The following is an 18,224-nucleotide window of genomic DNA, read 5'->3' as shown; positions in this document are numbered from 1 at the left end:
AGTAATGGGGCTGAGAGGCGAGAATGGAGCGCTAGCTGCCTGGCTGGCTTGCCTGGCTGGTCGGGAATCAGGCCGAGTAGTAAGGAGAAGGCCCATTCTGCTTAAAAACAGGATAATCTTCTCGGGGAGAGAAAAGGCGGCAGGGAGATTAGGCATACATAGCCGTAATGCAGCGGCAAAAGCACACTTACTTCATTTGCATGTAAAACAGGGAGAAGAGACAGAAGAAAGGAGAGTGATGGAGAGAGAGCGAGAGAGATGGAATGTACAAGAGAACGATGGAATGTACAGAGAAACAGTGGGACAACAGCATGTGCATGAGTGTGTGTGTGCACATATATACATCTATGTATGATAGCAAGTGAGCCGTAATGCTTGGCAGCATGGCCCAACGTGAGCTCACACAGATGTGTTTGAACCTGATAAGGCCTGATGAATAAGCAGCATTTTGCAACTGTTCGTCAACCATAAAGAGGTGCTGAAAATGTATGCTGAAGCTTAGAAGGTGAGCAAAGCCAACCTAATTCACCGCTAATGTGGGGGCTTAGAAGGTATGATTTGGAGCTAAACTTAAACACTGGCACACATAAACACTTAAATTTGTGCGCGCGCACACACACACACACACACAAACATACAGACATGTTATTTAGTGTTATATACGTATATATATATATATATATATATAGACACACCCAATTATTGGGCGTCCAGATAGCATAGCGGTCTATTCTGTTGCCTACCAACACAGGGATCACCAGTTCGAATCCCGTGCTACCTCCAGCTTGGTCAGGCGTCCCTGCAGACAAAATTGGCCGTGTCTGCTGGTGGGAAGGCGGATGTGGGTATGTGTCCTGGTCGCTGCACTAGTGCCTCCTCTGGTCGGTCGGCGTGCCTATTTGGGGGGAGGGGAAACTGGGGGGGAATAGCGTGATCCTCCCACGCGCGAAACTCCTAACTGTCAGGTGAAAAGAAGCAGCTGGAGACTCCACATGTATCGGAGGAGGCATGTGATAGTCTGCAGCCTCCCCGGATTGGCAGAGGGGGTGGAGCAGTGACCGAGATGGCTCGGAGAGTAGGGTGATTGGCTTGGTGCAATTGAGGAGAAAAAGGAGGGGAAAAAAAAAAAACAATTATTGTCACACCTGCATATTCAGAAGCTAGCTCAAACATTGATTGTGTGTACGCACGCACACACAAACATACATGCATACATGTTGACACACAGATCAGACCTTGTAGTTAGTTAGTGGGAACTAAAAAGGTGGGCAGAGAGAAGAAAGTATGAGATGTTGGGATATTAGTGAAGAAATAAGTAAGGGAGAAGGGAAGGAGACTGAGTTTCACGCCAACCCTCAACCTCTTTCTCCCGCATTAGTGACCCAGGGCATTAACCTTCCTCTGTCTGCAGTCCCCAGCATCAGCAGCACAGGATTTATTAACAAGGCTTGCCGCCGTGGACTACACAGGAACACACACACATGCACAGAACTGCTAACACAGTATAGACAAGCTCTCCAAAGCCAATACTAATATGAAACAATTACACTCACACAAAGCTGTGTAAGCACACACACACACACGACTGAATGGAGTGTGTCTCTGCTCTTGAATTCGTCACTTAAATGCTTTATTAGTACGTGTTAAACTGTCTAAGGGGAGTGATGCTCGAAGCCCACACATCCCATATGTAATCTTAAACTCCCCTAAACACACTGGTGCCCGCCCGCCCGCGCACACACACACACACACACACACACACACACACACACACACACACACACACACGTTTCTTTGCTGTGACCCAAAGGGGGATTACAAGCAGAAAGCAGCTGATGGGAGTGGTGGTTGAAGGTGGGTGTGCAGAGGGATGGAGGAGTAGACGGAGGGAGTAGAGGAAGGATAGATCTGACAGAGGTAAATAACAATGAGGTTTCTACCTCTCTCCCCTATTGAGACTAGGGATGCCCAGAGCCAATAAAGGCTTATTGTGATTGATCAGTAGTAGCTATATTAAACTCGACCAATCCCCCCCCCCCCGCCTTTTTTCTCCCCAATTGTATACGGCCAATTATCCCACTCTCATGATATTGGGGTATACAAATAAAATTGACTTGACTCTTCTGAGCCATCCCAGTCACTGCTCCACGCCCTCTGCTGGTCCAGGGAGGGCTGCAGACTACCACGTCTCCTCTCATACATGGCGAATCGGCAGTCGCTTCTTTTCACCTGACAGTGAGGAGTTTCGCCAGGGGGACGTAGCGCATGGGAGGATCACGCTATTCCCCCAAGTTCCCCCTCCCACCCAAACAGGCACCCCGACCAATCAGAGGAGGTGCTAGTGCAGCGACCAGGACGCATACCCACATCCGGCTTCCCACCTGCAGACACAGCCAACTGTGTCTGTAGGGATGCCCGACCAAGCCAGATCAGAACTGGGATCCCCGTGTTGGTAGACAATGGAATAGACTGCAACGCTACCCGGACATGCCATTATTTTGGTTTTTTGAATCCATATTCCAGTGAAAGTTCACATGCACTGGGACTGACAATTCTTTTTCTTCATGCACAGCTATTGCATTCTTAAGTATATCTTACCCAAACTGGAGTGGTTTACTGACTTTAATGTACTCGAACTGTGCACAGTGCAGCTGTACAATGCAGGAAAATAAATCAGATCAGGGTTTGGTATCAGTAGATACACAATATGCAATGACTCAGATCAGTGACCAAAAAAAAAAAAAAAAAAACTTGATTAGATATCTCCAGCTGGGACTTAGGGCTCGAGTCAAGTCAACTTTATTTGTATAGCCCAATATCAAATTACAAATTTGCCTCAGTGGGCTTTACAGCAATAAAACATCCTGTCCTTTGACAGGATGTTGTATTGTTGTAAAAGCCAAGTTGTGCAAGTCGTTCTTCAATGCTGTCAGAGTTGAGCAGTTAATAAGCAGACCATCCATTCCATCCATTATCCAAACCGCTTATCCCAATTTGGGTCACGGGGATGCTGGAGCCTATCCCAGCAGTCATTGGGCAGCAGGCGGAGAGACACCCTGGAAAGGCCGCCAATCCATCACAGGGCTGACACAGTCACACATAGGGACAATTTAGTATGGCTGATTCACCTGACTTACATCTCTTTGGATTGTGGGAAGAAACCGGAGCACCCGGAGGAAACCCAAGACACGTGGAGAACATGCAAACTCCACACAGAGGACGACCCATGATAACTCCCAAGGTTGGACTACCCCGGGGCTCGAACTCAGGACCTTCTTGCTGTGAGGTGACCATGCTAATCACTACACCACCGTGCCACCCTGATAAGCAGCCCTAAGACACCCAAAACATGGTGAAAGACACACCAAACTCTGTGTGTGTGAGTGTATATATATATATAGTGTATATGCGTGCATATATATATATATATATATATATATATATATATATATATATATATATATATATGTATGTATATATATATATATATATATATATGCAGGGGGAAAATGTTTAATACATAGCAGTACAAGCCTGTTTCGTGCATCGTGCATTCATCAGCTGCTAATGATTTTTCCTGCATCTGTATTGATATTCCACTCCTCATTAGTTGAGCATTTCTTTCAACAACATTGATGGTTTCGGGGAAAAAAAACCTACTATATATATGTATATATAGATAGATAGATAGATACATCTCTCTCTCTCTCTCTCTCTCTCTCTCTCTCTCTCTATATATATATATATCTATATATATATATATATATATATCCACTATCCAAACTGCTTATCCTACTCTCAGGGTGTCGCGGAGATGCTGGAGCCTATCCCAGCAGTCATTAGGTGGCAGGCAGGGAGACACCCAGGACAAGCTGTCCAGCCATCACAAGGCAAGCATATAAAGGTCAATTATAATTATTATTATTAGGTAGTAATATATATAAATTTTTTTGACATTTTCCAGGTTTAAATTGTCTTTGGACTGTGCCTTGTGACTAACCAAAGGCCAAGTCTACCATGATGATATTCAAGAACAACTAATTCTTCACAGTGATTTGAAAAGTGATTGATTATACTACAATCAATCTACATAAGGGCCTTCACAAAAAGGGTGTTTGTAAGCAGTGCTGGATGAAGGTTGTGCTGTCCTTTACAACTGATAAATGACCTTGAGCCAATGAATTATTAAGCCACAATGCAGTGTTAAAAAAAAAAGTGTTACAGGCCCCTTTTTGCCTCAGACCCAAGGACACCACTGACAAAACTGCACTATAATTCTCTATGCCTCTCAGTCACTAATTGCTCATCACTTTAACCGTTAGGCCTTCAGCTATCGACACTTGCATGTGCAGCCAGGCAAGCATGTGCGTGTGTACACAGACACACACAGTTTGTACTCTCTTGCCAGTTGGTGGAACATTAAAACAAAAGGAGTATTAAATAGGACTAAGAGGAAACAAACCAACTCACACACACACACACACGACATACACCCTAGAGGGAAGGAAATTGATTTCTTCAGAACACAGTGAGATCAAAAGGCTTATTATAATTGGTTTGTAAAAGCAGCTGAGCTCACCCACCCCAATCCTGCACACACACATACACCCAGCTTACAGACATAAACAGGGACAAACGTGCACTTGATCTGCAATAAAACTTGTTTGTGGGGGCAAAAAAACTGTGTGGATGAGATTTAGGAGAATGACTATACACGTGTGGGCATTTGTGGAGCTGTAGGGCATCACAGCAAGTTCTTTTTGGTGGTACAGGGTGGCAAATCTCTACTGAAAACAGAAACCAGGTCACATTATTACAGTATAGGAGGAGAGGACAGAGAAGAGTCTTGGGGGAAGGGGGGGATGAAAATGATCCTCCCATTATGAGGATTAATAATCATATATGCTCCTGGCCCTTTTCTCTCCTATTCTCTCTCGAACCAAATTAATCACCAAGCACTCCCCCTAGTCCTTGCCTTTCCCTTTGCTCATCACTGACTTTTTTTTTGTCCTTTTCTCTCCGCCTTCCTCCACCTCTCCTCTGAGTCTTCCTCTCTCTCGTTCTCTGGCTAATTGGGCTATCTGAGGTGCAGACATCAAAAGGACCCTGCTATCAAACACAGAGCTTGAAAAAGACAGAAACACAGACCAAGATGAGACAATAAAGAACACACACACACACACACCAGAGACAGAGTAACAATTGTGAAAAAGAGAGGATGAGACATTAAAATGTCGAAAATAGATATGAAAATATCAAAGAGGAAATTAGGAGAAAGTAGCTTAAGGGAGAACATAGGGATAAGCTTGCTGGCTGGAAAAATCTCACACTTTACAACCACAAAGACCTGCTTATCTCAATAGCAGCTAGACCATTTACAACCACAGTTATACAGAACTGTTTAAACCAGAGAAATACAATGCTGGAGAGAAACAGCGACAAAACATTTTAAGAGTTAAGAACATGTATTTGGTATTTAAGTTTTCTGTTTTGTTTTGTGAGATACTTTACTGATCCCCATAAGGAAATTACGCTCTGCATTTAACCCATCCTAGTTGTGTAGCTAGGAGCAGTGGTCAACCACCATGCAGCACCTGGGGACCAACTCCAGTTCATCTTGCCATGCCTCGGTCAGGGGCACAGACAGGAGTACTAACCCTAACATGCATGTCTTTTTGATGCTGGGGGAAACTGCAGCACCCAGAGAAAACCCACCGCAGATATGGGGAAAACATGCAAACTCCACACAGAGGACAACCTGAGATGACCCCCAAGATTGGACAACCCCGGGGTTAGAACCCAGGACCTTCTTGCTGTGAGGCGACGGTGCTAACCACTGAGCCACCATGCCGCCGAAGTTATGTAAAGCAATGGTATTAAGCTCAATTAAGATATCTTGGCTGTGAGAGACAAAATGAGAAATGGTTGTAGTGCAAGGCCAGATGTCCCTTGGCTGTGAAAACAAAGGGAAACAAAACCTAACCAAAAAAAGAAGGAAATTACGAGCAAGGTGAATTGAGATTTTGGCTATGGTCCATACAAATGAACTGATGAACTAAATGGGTATAACAACAGCATGGGTCATATCTTCTGAGATACAATGTGCTGTGTGTAATAGCTTGCTGTTATCTACAGGGCTTGGAATCAGTTATAATATCCATCCATTCATTATCCAAACTGCATATCCTGCTCTCAGGGTTGCTGGAGAGTATCCCAGCTGTCACTGGGAAGCAGGCGGGGAGACACCCTGGACAGGCTACCAAGCCATCACAGGGCCCGCCCACACCCGCCCACACCTAGGGACAACTTAGTATGGCTGATTCACCTGTCTTTGGACTGTGGGAGGAAACTGGAGCACCTGGAGGAAACCCGCGCAGACACAGGGAGAACATGCAAACTCCACACAGATGACGAGCTGGGACAACCTCCAAGGTTGGACTACCCTGGGGTTCGAACCCAGGACCTTCTTGCTGTGAGTCGACTGCGCTAACCAATGTGGCACCGTGCCGCAGTTATAATAATTCAACCTCATTCAAAACCTCAGTTCACTAACAAAACTCAGCATGTATTCCTATTAAAAATGTAATATGAAAGATTTTAGGGCAGTCAAACATCTTTAAAATATAATGAGGTCAGAGAAATCCTTACATGAAACTACTGAGTGTAATGCCATTACCATAGACCTCAACTAGCTGGTGTGTGGGTCAGGCATCACAAAAAAGTGCCTTGACAATGTTTTACTGTCACATGACTTGCCGAAAAAGCCCACATGCAGATTAGTCCGCATAAAGACAACAACAAAAAAGTAACCTGCAACAATGTGAGAATTTTTTTGTTGTTGTTTTTGACGACCTGGAGCAGCGTTACAGGTGCCTTCACATTACTGTGAAATACCTTGTCTCTAAACACACTTATAATTAATAGCACCTCTTACAACGGCTCCATAAAGACCCAACAATGGGGCTTTTCAGGGCTAGTGGCCTTGGTTGCCATGGCGTTTAGACGGGCAAGTTAAGATCAGAGGCAAAAGACTGCAGATGACAGTCTGCGCTCAGACTCAGAGAGAAACTTCAGAAGGCGATTAAAGATAAATGAAAAGGCGTTCCCAACAATATTCTGGACATTTAATTCACATTGGCCTGACCCTAAAACAGGTGTTGATAAAAATGTATACTCAACCTGCCTGGAAGTTATATCACAAGGTAGCAGACAAGCTAGAGAACATGTTAGTAGGAGGATGATGGGCCTTAGTAAAATCTAATGGGGCTTTCGTACTTGTCCGTTCCTTGCCCGTCCCTCTGAGCTTTCACACTATAAGCCAGTCGCTTAAATTCCAGAATTGTGGTGAATGACTTGTCAATTAAAATTTAATACACGGTGCATCCGGGTGGCGTGATGGTCTATTCCGTTGCATACCAACATGGGGCTTGCCGGTTTGAATCCCCCATGTTACCTCCAGCTTGGTCAGGTGTCCCTACAGACACAATTGGCCGTGTCTGCGGGTGGGAAGCTGGATGTGGGTATGTATCCTGGTCGCGGCATTAGGCGTCTCCTCTGGTTGGTCGGGGCGCCTGTTCGGGGAATTACTGGGGGGAATAGCGTGACGCTCCCATGCGCTACATCCCCCTGGCAAAACTCCTCACTGTCAGGTGAAAAGAAGCGGCTGAACTCCACATGTATCAGAGGCATGTGGTAGTCTGCAGGCCTCCCCAGATCAGCAGAGGGGGAGGAGCAGTGACTGGGGCGCCTCGGAAGAATGGGGTAATTGGCAAAATACAATTGGGGAGAAAAAGGGGGAAAAATGGAAAAAAAATGTAATACACAGCAACAACCAGAGAGAGTGCCCGCACTTGTCAACAGTTATGCATCACAATACCGATCCCAGGCCCTTTCCAACAAGGTGAGAATGTTTTTCTTGTTTAAAAATTTTCCACTAGTACTGCAAGCCCATCAAATGGAGCAATCCTCCATTCGATGGGATCACATAGTGAACAATGTCTTTCACAAGAGAGACTGGCTGGAAAACTTCAGGATGCATCAGTTAAGTATTAAATGATTATGTATTACATTGGGATCGCAGATTGAAAGGAAAGACACCAGATTTCGTATGCGAGAAAATGAAGTAGCATTCATATAGTTGCCAGTCCGGGCTGATATTAATCAAATTATGAGGTCTGGCAAGCGTTTCGGCAATCTCCTTATAAATAAGCTTGTTTTTCCACACATCCTTTCAGTTGGTTTTGAATACTTACTTAAAATCCTTAATGCAAGGACTCAAAAAGTAGAGAAAGAGAAGAGAACAAGGGGAATAAAGAGGCTAATCTAAACTGATGAATTTGAGTCTAGCCATTAATCAAAGAGAAGGGGCAAAGAAGAGAAAGATAAGGGATCAAGATAGATGGATATAAAAATAAGGATAAACAGTGAGAGCTGTGTATGTTATGTGTATTAGTTGGATGTGTGCTCAGTGGTATACAGGGGAGCCAAGGGGTGTGTCTCCTTCCATCAGCACTGAACACTTCCACTGAGCCGCAGCGGTCAAAACCCCTGACCCTGCTCTGGGGGTGTGTGTATGTGTCTGTGTGGCCCTCGCTGTTCTGCTGGCCCTTGCCAGCCACAGGAGAAAGAAGAGGAGGGAAGAAAGAGGGGGTGGGGGGGTCACATGGGGGGTCAGTAGCAACTCTCTGTAGCTTTGGTTTGCTCTATGAAGGATAGGCAAATGAGAGGACGAAACAGAAAGGGCAAGGGACCAAGAGGTGAGGGATGGGGTACAGGATGGATAGGTCAGGAGGAATATGACTGGCCTGGAGCATTCTGTGTGTGTGTGTGTGTGAGAGTGAGTTAGTGAGTGTGTGGGGGGGGGGGGGGGGTAAGGGGGTCTGTCTGAAACACAAGAACTCACCTTTTGGTAGACTGCATGGACACTATTTTACACACAATGTAGGAGCCAGTTTTGATTCTCCAGATTCTTATTTCCATTGAGAGACATATTTCTGGCTTTAGATTCATTGGCCTTTGGCTTGAGACTTTTATTTTGACATTTGCCACAGGTGATCAGTTAAGATTACATCTTCCATGTGCCCAGATAGTCTTATAGTGTAGACAATGGAAGACACTGGATGATTAATAGATTTTTATTGCTTCTACACGTTGTCTAATTTGCCATTTCGAAAGTTTTATACATTTTTAAACTTACAGTTTAGAAAGACCTTTTTTGATTACTTTAGAAATTTCAGCCCTCAAAAAATTTAGATTTAAACCCATGAATCACCTGCCTGCACACCTGCCTGCCTGCCTCTCTCTCCATCACTGAACACAGGTGACAAGAAAACACATAACATGACAAGAAAACACATAACTAAACAGCTTCTAAATTGTGGATTTAATCTCATCATCTGCCGCTTCTCCGGGGTCGGGTCGCGGTGACAGCAAGCTAAGTAGGGCCCTCCAGACGTCCCTCTCCCAACTAACGCCCTCCAGCTCCTCCTGGGGGATCCCAAGGCGTTCCCAGGCCAGATTGGACATGTAGTCCCTCCAATGAGCTCTGGGTCTACCCCGGGGCCTCCTCCCAGTTGGACGTGCCCAGAAAACCTCCAAAGGAAGCATCCTAATCAGATGCCCGAACCACCCAACTGGCTCCTTTCGATGGGAAGGAGCAGCAGCTCTACTCTGAGTTCCCTCCGAATGTCCGAGCTCTTCACCCTATCTCTAAGGCTGAGCCCAGACACCCTCATTTCAGCCACTTGTATCTGTAATCTCACCCTTTCGGTCACTACCCAAAGCTCATGACCATAGGTGAGGGTTGGAACAAAGACTGACTGGTAAATTGAGAGTTTTGCCTTCCGGCTCAGCTCCCTCTTCACCGCAACGGTCCAGTACAACGTCCGCATTACTGCTGATGCTGCACCAACCCACCTGTCAATCTCCCGCTCCATCCTACCCTCACTCGTGAACAAGGGGTCTTGTTCATGTAGCAGATCCTCTGCTCTTCGCAGATGATGTGGTTTTACCACACGCACTGGGGCGATTTGCAGCTGAGTGTGAAATGGTCGGGATGAGAGTCAGCACCTCCAACTCTGAGGCCATGGTTCTCTACCAGAAAATGGTGGATTGCTCCCTCCGGGTTGGGGATGACTTGTTGCCTCAAGTGAAGGGGTTCAAGTATCTTGGGGTCTTGTTCACAATGCCAGCAGCAAAAAGACTAAAACTTGATGGTGATGTGGTAATGCTGTATAACACACTATTGAAGTGTTATGATATTTTTTTGATAAAGCTTGTAATACATTAGACTACCTGCATTAGCTTTGCTCCAAGGATGCCATTTGTCCAAGGGTGCAGACTATTTACTGGTGAGCCTACAGCATACAAGTGACAATGACTGTTACACTTTTTTGTAGTCTGAGTAAATCAGTGGCAACAGGTATATTCCTCTCTGCCTTCTATGTTGAGCTATACTGGAAAATTGTTCAACTCTTATACTGACTGTCAGTCCATAAGAATTGCTACATCGTCATCATGTTTCAAATGGATAAAATAGTGAGAAAAGCTGCAGATTGCAGCTTTAAATCTTATTTCTTTCCTACATCAATTTCTTTTCCAATTATCCAAAACATACAGAAAAGGACACAAAGACTAGAAACACACTTTTAAACACAAAAGCACGCACACACGTCCACACACACACACACACACATACACACACACGGGCAGACCTGTGAAGAGGTGTGGAGCTATGAAAAGGCCAGAGTGTCTTTACAGTCAGCTCTCAGAAAAGGTTATTAGATGTCAAAGAGAAAAGGCGGCTGTCTCAGCCGATCAAAAGGGGCTGCGGGGGCGGTGGGAGGAATCAGGAACTGACAGGCCGACATTAGGGCTCACCTTACAGGTGAATGCAGATGGGACAGCTGCCAACAATGACATTTCACTGACATCATCTGACAACAACAATCATGTGTGTGACTCGGTGTGGGTTTATGTATAGGACAAAGCAAGATAAATAAGGAATAATGTGTACGTGCTTATTTTTGTGTCTGTGGGTGTACATGTGTATGGAGATTGCATCTCAACTCAAGGTGGGTTTACACAGATATAAACACACACATACACAATTTGTCAGTGAGTTTCCAGTGCACTGGCCGTTATGAATATGGAGGAGCAGAGCAGAAGGCTCAGTGACACTAGGACAAGGTGATATGGGTAGACAGGTGTGTGTTTGTGTGTCAGCGGTTTTTTGCCAGGACAGCAGGTGGTTAGTCAAAGGACATTGCCAGCCTTCTCCTCTGCTTTCTCCTTCAGTCCCTTTGTCCATCCCTGTCTGTTTGTACTCAAGTCCCAATCTGCCTCACCCGATGGTGAGCACATACAAGCCACAAACGTTCTCAAGACACACATACACACAGGTTGCAGTGGTTTATTCATGGACTTGTGTGAGATGCTGTTTTGACACTTTGTTGCTGAATAATGTAAATGTGCAGTTTGCTGTCCACGGAGAGTGAGGAAAGGGTGAGAAAGACTCGAGAGGAAGTGCGAACAAAGGAACTGTGTGTGTGTGTGTGCCATTCTTACCTTTGGAGGCTAATGGAGGGGGAGTAATGGATCAGGCATGAAGCGAGAGAGAGAGAGAGAGAGAGAGAGAGAGAGAGAGAGAGAGAGAGAGAGAGAGAGAGAGAGAGAGAGAGAGAGAGAGAGAGAGAGAGAGCATTGCTTATTATTGGTAAGTACAACATGTTTACAGGTGGTGGATATTGAAACACACTGTTCTTGCATGAATACACAAATGCGTAACAAACACTTACTCTTGGTCTGAGAGGAGAAAGTCAGGGTGAGCTTGGCGAAGAGCTCGTTGTTTTCAAAGCGACCCTCTTTGGACTTGGTCCAGATGCTGTTCTCAGAGAGGTCTTCCACTGCAATCTGAGTAGAAGAAATTATTTATGTGAATATGAAAGAGACAGAGAAGGAAAGACAGATAAGAGAAAAGGTGAACATGTGAGGAAGGATAAATGAACTGAGAAGAGATTTCTATGTAATGTTTGAATTTACATTATAAAGGCAATTCACAAACTAATTTTGCAAAAAGAAAAGAAAAGAAAAAAAAGGGTTTATCCATCCAAACTGTCATTTGTGGTGCAATGAGTACATAACAAACAGAGAGAATGAAAAGCAACAAAAGGGAGATGCAGGAGAAATGGGTGGTGGCAACAGTAATCATTTTCTCTGATCGTCTGTCTATCTCCACCACAGAACTGCTTAAGCTTCACCCACAAAGACAAGGAGAAAAAGAGATTCACTTCCATCACTCATTATTTCTTCAGTCCAACTCTGCTACCCTTTCACTCACTCTCTCATTCAGTGTTAACAATGCACCATGTTTCTTTCTCCAACTCCTCCCTCACTGGTGTGTTCATGAAAAAAAAAAAAAACAACAAAGTGAAACAGAGACAGAGAGGTAGTAACTTCACAGATATGAGGCCTTTCATTTTGGAAGAAGCCTTGGGGGAGTGGGGTGAGTGAAGACAGGACCAAAAAAAAAAAAAAACGGAAATGTGATACAATGTCGTGTGAGCGTGTGATGGTTTGTGTGTGCATGTGTGTTCGGGGCTGTGGAAGCAATGAAGAAAGCGAGAGTGCGAGAAGGAGGGCAAGACCAAGCCAAAAAAAAAAAAGTTAATTTAAATTACAAAAGAATGCTGTCCTTTCTAGCAGCAATTTAATCATCTTTGAGCAGCACAGTTAAAAGAAGCAGGCTTATTAAAAAGCCATTTCTGTGACATCCTCGTCAAAAGGCCTTTCACCAGCGCAACAGAGAGCAAGAGAGAGGGAGAGACAGAAAAGGAGAACCGGGACAGTGAGTGAGAGAGTGAGAGGAAGCGAGAGGGAGGGAGAGAGAGAGAGGGAGAGGGAGAGGGGGAGAGAGACAGAGAGAGAGAGAGGCTAAATGCTGATGAAGTCGACTGAAGCCATTAAACAGTAGCTTTAGGCTATAAGAGAGACAGAGGGCCGTTTTGATGTTTTAACCATCACAGATGAGAGAGAGGAGGAGAACATGGAGCACAGTCATGAGACACACACACAAACACACTAAAAAGGGTATGCACTCTCTCTCTCTCTCTCTCTCTCTCTCTCTCTCTCACACACACACACACACACACACACACACACACACACACACACGTCATTTGGGGTAACAATCTCACACTGTTACAGTCCTCTCATACTTTTGACTCTCACATTTACTTTCTTGCACTACATCCATCACACACACACACTCACTAAACTATAACAAACTGTATAACTGTGTACGGAAGAATGGCACACAGATTTTAAATCACCCAGTCTGAACTCACACTCATAAAAGATAAATGAGCCAATCCACCTGTGTCCTCATGAGGGATGGACACATGAGTATCTGAAATAACTTTATGTTTTGGGACACTTAATATTGTCCAATATTCGCCAAGATTTTCTGCAGCCACATCACATCAACTCCACAGATTAAAAAAGAGCCTGCCAAATATGCTCCATTTATGAAGAAAATAATTGTGTAAACTGATGCAGAAACACGTACAGTTGCTGTTTATCTCTAAACCAGCGGTCGGGAACCTATCGCTCGCGAGCCATATATGGCTCTTCCGGTGACGGCATATGGCTCCCAGACAATTTTGAGTTGAAAAAAAAAAATCAGTTTGGAACTGATTTTAAAATACTTGTGATATGTCTTAATAATACTGTGTCATTTTAAAGTAAACAGAAATTAGTTTTGAAGATAAATTTCACGGGTCACGGGTCACCCGTGGGTCGGGTCGGGAACCAATGGTTTGCGAGCATGTCCGGGTCATTGTAAAGGTGAAGAAATCAATTTGATCAGATAGCCAACTAGTTTATCCACTTCAACCCTTGTAACGGAAAAGATGGCGAAAAGAAAAAAAGACGATGATTACCGTGCATTCCAGGCTGCGTGGACAGAGGAATTTGCATTTGTGGAGAGAGCAGGATCTGCGGTATGTCTAATATGCAATGATAAAATTGCATCGATGAAACGGTCAAATATAAAGCGGCACTTCGATACGCACCATGCTTCATTTGCATCGAAATATCCAGTGGGGGACAGCAGGAAAAGGGCATGCGAGGAGCTACAGCGGAGAGTGCAGACGAGTCAGCAGCAACTACGTGTATGGACCAAGCAAGGTGACGGGAATTCCGCTACCTTCGCGGGTGCTTTGGCAATAGTAAGGAATGGAAAGTCATTCACAGATGGCCAGTATGCCAAAACATTCATGCTTGATGTGGCCAATGAACTGTTTGATGACTTCCCAAATAAAGACAAGATAATCAAACGAATAAAAGACATGCCCGTCAGCAAGAACTGTGCACGATCGTAGCATCATGATGGCAAATCAAGTCGAGGAAACACAAATTAAGGACATAAACGCCGGGACATACTTTTCTCTCGCGTTAGATGAGTCAACAGACGTTAGCCATCTATCTCAGTGCAGTATAATTGCCAGGTATGCTGCAGGTGACACACTGCGTGAGGAAAGCTTGGCTGTTTTGCCAATGAAAGGGACAACAAGAGGAGAGGATTTATTCACGTCTTTCATGGAGTTTGCTAAATAAAAAAAACTACCGATGGATAAACTTATTTCTGTCTGTACTGATGGTGCACCCTGTATGTTGGGGAAGAACAAAGGATTTGTAGCGCTTCTCCGTGAACATGAAAAGAGAGCCATCCTAAGTTTTCATTGCATCCTGCACCAGGAGGCGCTTTGTGCTCAGACGTGTGGCCAGGAGCTTGGTGAGGTGATGTCGCTGGTCATTCGAGTGGTCAACTTTATTGTTGCCCGAGCTTTAAATGATCGCCAGTTTAAAGCTCTGTTAGAAGAAGTTGGGAATCATTATCCCGGTCTGCTTTTACACAGCAACGTGCGTTGGTTGTCAAGGGGGAAGGTGCTCAGCCGTTTTGCAGCTTGTCTGAGTGAAATCCGGACTTTTCTTGAAATGAAAGGCGTCAAGCATCCTGAGCTAGACAACACTGACTGGCTCCTGCAGGTTCACTATCTCATGGACATAACTGGCCATCTGAACCAGCTCAATGTGAAAATGCAAGGTATTGGAAATACAATCTCATCCCTTCAACAAGCAGTGTTTGCATTGGAAAGCAAGCTGGAAGTCTTTCTCAGGGACATTGAAACAGGTCGTCTTCTGCACTATGAAAGACTGCAACAATTTAGAGATGCATGCTTAGCAAGTGACTCCACTCAACATCTGGATCTCCAGCAGCTAGCTGGCTTTACGTCCAATCTCCTGCAGTCATTCAAAGCACGTTTTGGAGAATTTCGTGCGCGCACTGGTCTTTTCAAGTTCATCACTCATCCACATGAGTGTGCAGTGGACAAAATCGACCTGACATGCATCCCCGGGGTCTCTATCGGAGACTTTGAGCTGGAAGTTGCTGACCTGAAGGCATCAGACATGTGGATGAGTAAGTTCAAGTCACTTAATGGAGAGTTGGAAAGTCTTGCGTGACAGCGAGCAGAGCTGGCGAGGGAACACAAGTGGACAAAAATAAAAAATCTTCAACCTGAAGACCAGCTGATTCTTAAAACTTGGAACGAGCTTCCTGTGACATACCACACAATGCAGCGTGTGAGTATTGCCGTATTGACCATGTTTGGCTCTACATATGCATGTGAGCAGTCATTCTCGCATATGAGGAACACTAAGACCAACCTACGCTCACGTTTAACTGATGGAAGCCTCAACGCCTGCATGAAGCTCAACCTCACCACGTATGAACCAGACTACAAGGCCATCAGCAAAACCATGCAGCACCAGAAGCTGCATTAAAAGTAAGACATATTTAATTTATTATACGTTAAAAATACTATATGGCTCTCAATGAAATATATTTAGAAATATTTGGCTTTTATGGCTCTCCCAGTCAAAAGGTTCCTGACCCCTGCTCTAAACAAATCATTTAACGCTGGAATCAACCCCCCCCTTTTTTTCTACCCAATTGTACTTGGCCAATTACCCCACTCTTCCGGGCCATCCTGGTCACTGCTACACCCCCTCTGCCGATCCGGGAAGGGCTGCAGACTACCACATGCTTCCTCCAATACATGTGGAATCACCAGCTGCATCTTTTCACCTGACAGCGAGGAGTTTCACCAGGGTGACGTAGCGCATGGGAGGATCACGTTATTCACCCCAGTTCCCCCTTCCCCTGAACACGTACCCACATCTGGCTTCCCACCCGCAGACACAGCCAATTGTGTCTGTAGGGACACTCCACCAAGCTGGAGGTAACATGGGGATTCGAACCGGCGATCCCCATGCTGGTAGGCAACGGAATAGACCGCTATGCCAACTGGACGCACAACTAGAATTTTAACGGGGCAATCAAGATGAAAGATTTAAGTTTCCTTTGGACAACAAAAAGAAGCTGTTGACATTTAGTATTATAAAAATTATACTCAGCATCAGATCTGCAAGTTTGTTTATTAAATTTTCATTTTTAAGACCAATAATTGCTTGATGTCTTAGCTGCTACTGCATGTTTGCTTGGTTTTTAGTGGTAGATTAATTGTTATTGTCTCCCCGCCTACTGCCCAATGACTGATGGGATAGGCTCCAGCATCCCCGCAACCCTGAGTAAGGATAAGCGGTTTTGATAATCAAAGAATGAATGAATGAATGCTATTGATTGTTGACTGTCACTTCAACTTCTGGGATTTTGCTCACTCATAATTCATGTCACATCCCAAACTTTGGTCACTTGTTAAATAAACACATTGCAAACTTTTGACATAAATTCAGCCAATTGTCAGATGAGAAACTAGCTAAACTTACTGCTCAAATTATGTAACTGTTCCCAATTAAACATTCCCCTTTGCCTAAAAAACATATAGAATCACATTGGAGTTCTGCTTGTTAAAGCAACTTTATGATCTACACTGTTTTTGAAATTAGATGGTTTCTGAAAACATCAAGACTTGTGTTCGAACTGTTCAACTAGTCATTCAACTGATGCTGTTGTACACTTCTTTTAATATATATTATGCATTAACCTTTACCTTGTTGCTTGATCCCATTACAAAACACCTGAGCACCACAAAGATTATTCAAATACACTGTTTAAATGAAAGAGCAAAGCCCTCGCTTGACTGGTTTGGACCAGTTTTGTGTGGGACAACCTCAAAATGTGCCCTTGGTTACCTCGTGCACTACTACAAGTTTTCTTTAAAATCAAATCCTGCAATGCTTCTTCTAATTCCCATGATTTATTAAAAGCTATGTGAGCACTGCAAGGAAATTTAAGCATATCAAGTCCAGTACCAGATAAATCACCAACCCAATAGTGAACCAGTATGGGTTCCTAGAGTCCTGTGTCATTTAACTTTATAAAGCACGGAATTCTTTGAAAGCATATATACCAACACGGATGCACAGACTCTGACCGGCTCACCTTGTTCCAGTTGGCTCTTTTCAGCTGGACCTCAGGCTTGTATTCCTTCTTAGGCTGGAGACCGAAGGGCAGCTGAGGGGGTGCGGACATACCCCAACCCCCCATGCCGAATGGTGGAGGTGGGGGCATACCTGGGCCCGGTGGTGGAGGTGGGATACCTGGGCCGCCTGGTGGGGGAGGAGGTGGAGGAGGTCCCATCCCAGGTAAGGGTGGCGGAGGCGGGGGTCCCATCCCAGGTAAGGGTGGCGGAGGTGGAGGTCCCATCCCAGGTAAGGGTGGCGGAGGCGGGGGTCCCATCCCAGGTAAGGGTGGTGGAGGCGGGGGTCCCATCCCAGGTAAGGGTGGCGGAGGCGGGGGTCCCAGCATACGTGGTAAAGTCATACATGCATGGCCTGGAAGAGGGGGAGGGGGGGGAGGGGGAGGAAGAATACCCACATGTCCTGGTAGGGGTGGTGGGGGCGGGGGAGGGGGCATGCCCATTTGGCCTGGTAGAGGTGGAGGCGGAGGGGGCATACCATTCTGGCCAGGGAGAGGGGGGGCAGTGGGCAGAGGGGGGACTCCGGCTCCTGGCGCAGGAACAGTAATTGTGACAACATTTTTCTTGGCTTCTTCCAGGTCTTCAGACAGCTTCTTATTCTGGGGACAGACAGGGGAAGGGAGATGATGGTAGTATTGAAGAGGGAGTGAAGAACAACAGAGAGAAGGCAGAAAAGTTCTTTTGGAGAAAAATAAAGAGCTATCAGGGGAGGGATATCTCACC

The 18,224-nt window shown here is 45.1% G+C and overlaps 1 protein-coding gene across 1 annotated transcript in view; it reads right to left on the bottom strand.

Moving 5' to 3' along the window:
* The window catches only part of LOC130109834 (protein diaphanous homolog 1), a 169,915-nt gene that overhangs the window by 60,552 nt on the left and 91,139 nt on the right, over positions 1-18,224 (bottom strand). Inside the window, exons 16-17 of the mRNA XM_056276810.1 lie at positions 17,465-18,100; positions 11,796-11,910 (exon numbers count right to left, since the gene is read on the bottom strand). Of these exons, the coding sequence (XP_056132785.1) occupies positions 11,796-11,910; positions 17,465-18,100 (751 nt within the window). The remainder of the gene's footprint in view (positions 1-11,795; positions 11,911-17,464; positions 18,101-18,224) is intronic.

This window comes from Lampris incognitus, chromosome 1, assembly GCF_029633865.1.
Source record: "Lampris incognitus isolate fLamInc1 chromosome 1, fLamInc1.hap2, whole genome shotgun sequence".
Classification (NCBI taxonomy): Eukaryota; Metazoa; Chordata; class Actinopteri; order Lampriformes; family Lampridae; genus Lampris; species Lampris incognitus.
This window is presented reverse-complemented; position numbering and strand designations above follow the sequence as displayed.